This window comes from Condylura cristata, unplaced genomic scaffold, assembly GCF_000260355.1.
Source record: "Condylura cristata isolate star-nosed mole 26May11 unplaced genomic scaffold, ConCri1.0 scaffold00073, whole genome shotgun sequence".
Classification (NCBI taxonomy): domain Eukaryota; kingdom Metazoa; phylum Chordata; class Mammalia; order Eulipotyphla; family Talpidae; genus Condylura; species Condylura cristata.
In genome coordinates, this window is record NW_004567174.1 from 93,252 (window position 1) to 94,252 (window position 1,001).

Consider the following 1,001-nt stretch of genomic DNA (forward strand, 5'->3'; position numbering starts at 1 on the left):
AGTCCTCCCTAATCCCCCCTGGACTCAATCCTCCCTAATCCCTCCCTGGACTCAGTCCTCCCGTCCTTCAGGCTCAAACAAAACCTGACACCTGGAGAGTTCAAAGACGGAGTGGCCCCTGGGGCATCCCGGCGCTACCTTTCCTCCCTCTCCCTGGCCTGTGCCTGGGGTGCCTGGGGGGCTCTGGGCGGCGAGGGCGCACGGGGGATGCCTTTTGGGGTGCTGGCAGGTGCCTGGGGGTGCCGGGAGATGCCTGGGGGTGCCTGGGGCGCTGCTGGCGGGCTCCGTGCCACCCTGGGCTCCCTGCTCTTCCCTGCGACCAGTGTGCTTGGTGCCGGGAGCCCCCACTCCGCGTGCAGCTAACAGCCGGCCGGGGTCTCTGAGGGCAGCGTCGGCTCTCCGGGGTGCAGACTCCACTTACTTTGCGTCTGTGACGTTTACCCGCACTGGCTTTGAACCCCCTTCTGTCCCGCCCCTGTTTCTGCGCCGCAGAAGCCGGCCGGCGCCTCCCCGGGGTGCCCCGGGCTCCGGCCCTGGCTGTGGCTCGCTGTGGGCCTCCTGCCACCCGCCCTGCTCCCCGGGCGCCCCGAGAAGGACGCGCGCAGCTGGCCTCGGTCCGCCGCTCCGCAGAACCAGGCCGGGGCCGCTCACGCGCGGCCCGGCTGGTCAGGAAACGGCCTTTCCAGGCCCTCCCCAGGACAGAGGGGTGCGCTCTGCGTCGTCTTCCCAGGAGACCCCCTTTTCTTTAAGGGGGTCCCTCAGAAAGTGGGGCTCTGAAGTGGGTTCAGGTCAGGGTTGGGCTCCTCATGGACGCGGTCCCCACGACGGCCCAGCCCACTGCTGAGGGCATGCCGTCGCGGGCCGGCTGACCGCCGCTCAGGCCCGCAAAGACGGGGGTGGCGGCGGGAGTTGGGGCGTCTGAAGAGGGCAGCCCCGCCATGCCGCAGGAAGCCGCAGACCCACAGGGCACCGCGGCCCCCGGGGCGTCTCCACCCCACGCC

General features: G+C 70.6%; 1 protein-coding gene across 1 annotated transcript in view; it reads left to right on the forward strand.

Annotated features, from left to right (window-relative positions):
* The window catches only part of C4BPA (complement component 4 binding protein, alpha), a 14,686-nt gene that overhangs the window by 3,827 nt on the left and 9,858 nt on the right, over positions 1 to 1,001 (forward strand). The window contains exon 4 of the mRNA XM_012734806.1: positions 72 to 229. Within this exon, the coding sequence (XP_012590260.1) occupies positions 72 to 229 (158 nt within the window). The remainder of the gene's footprint in view (positions 1 to 71; positions 230 to 1,001) is intronic.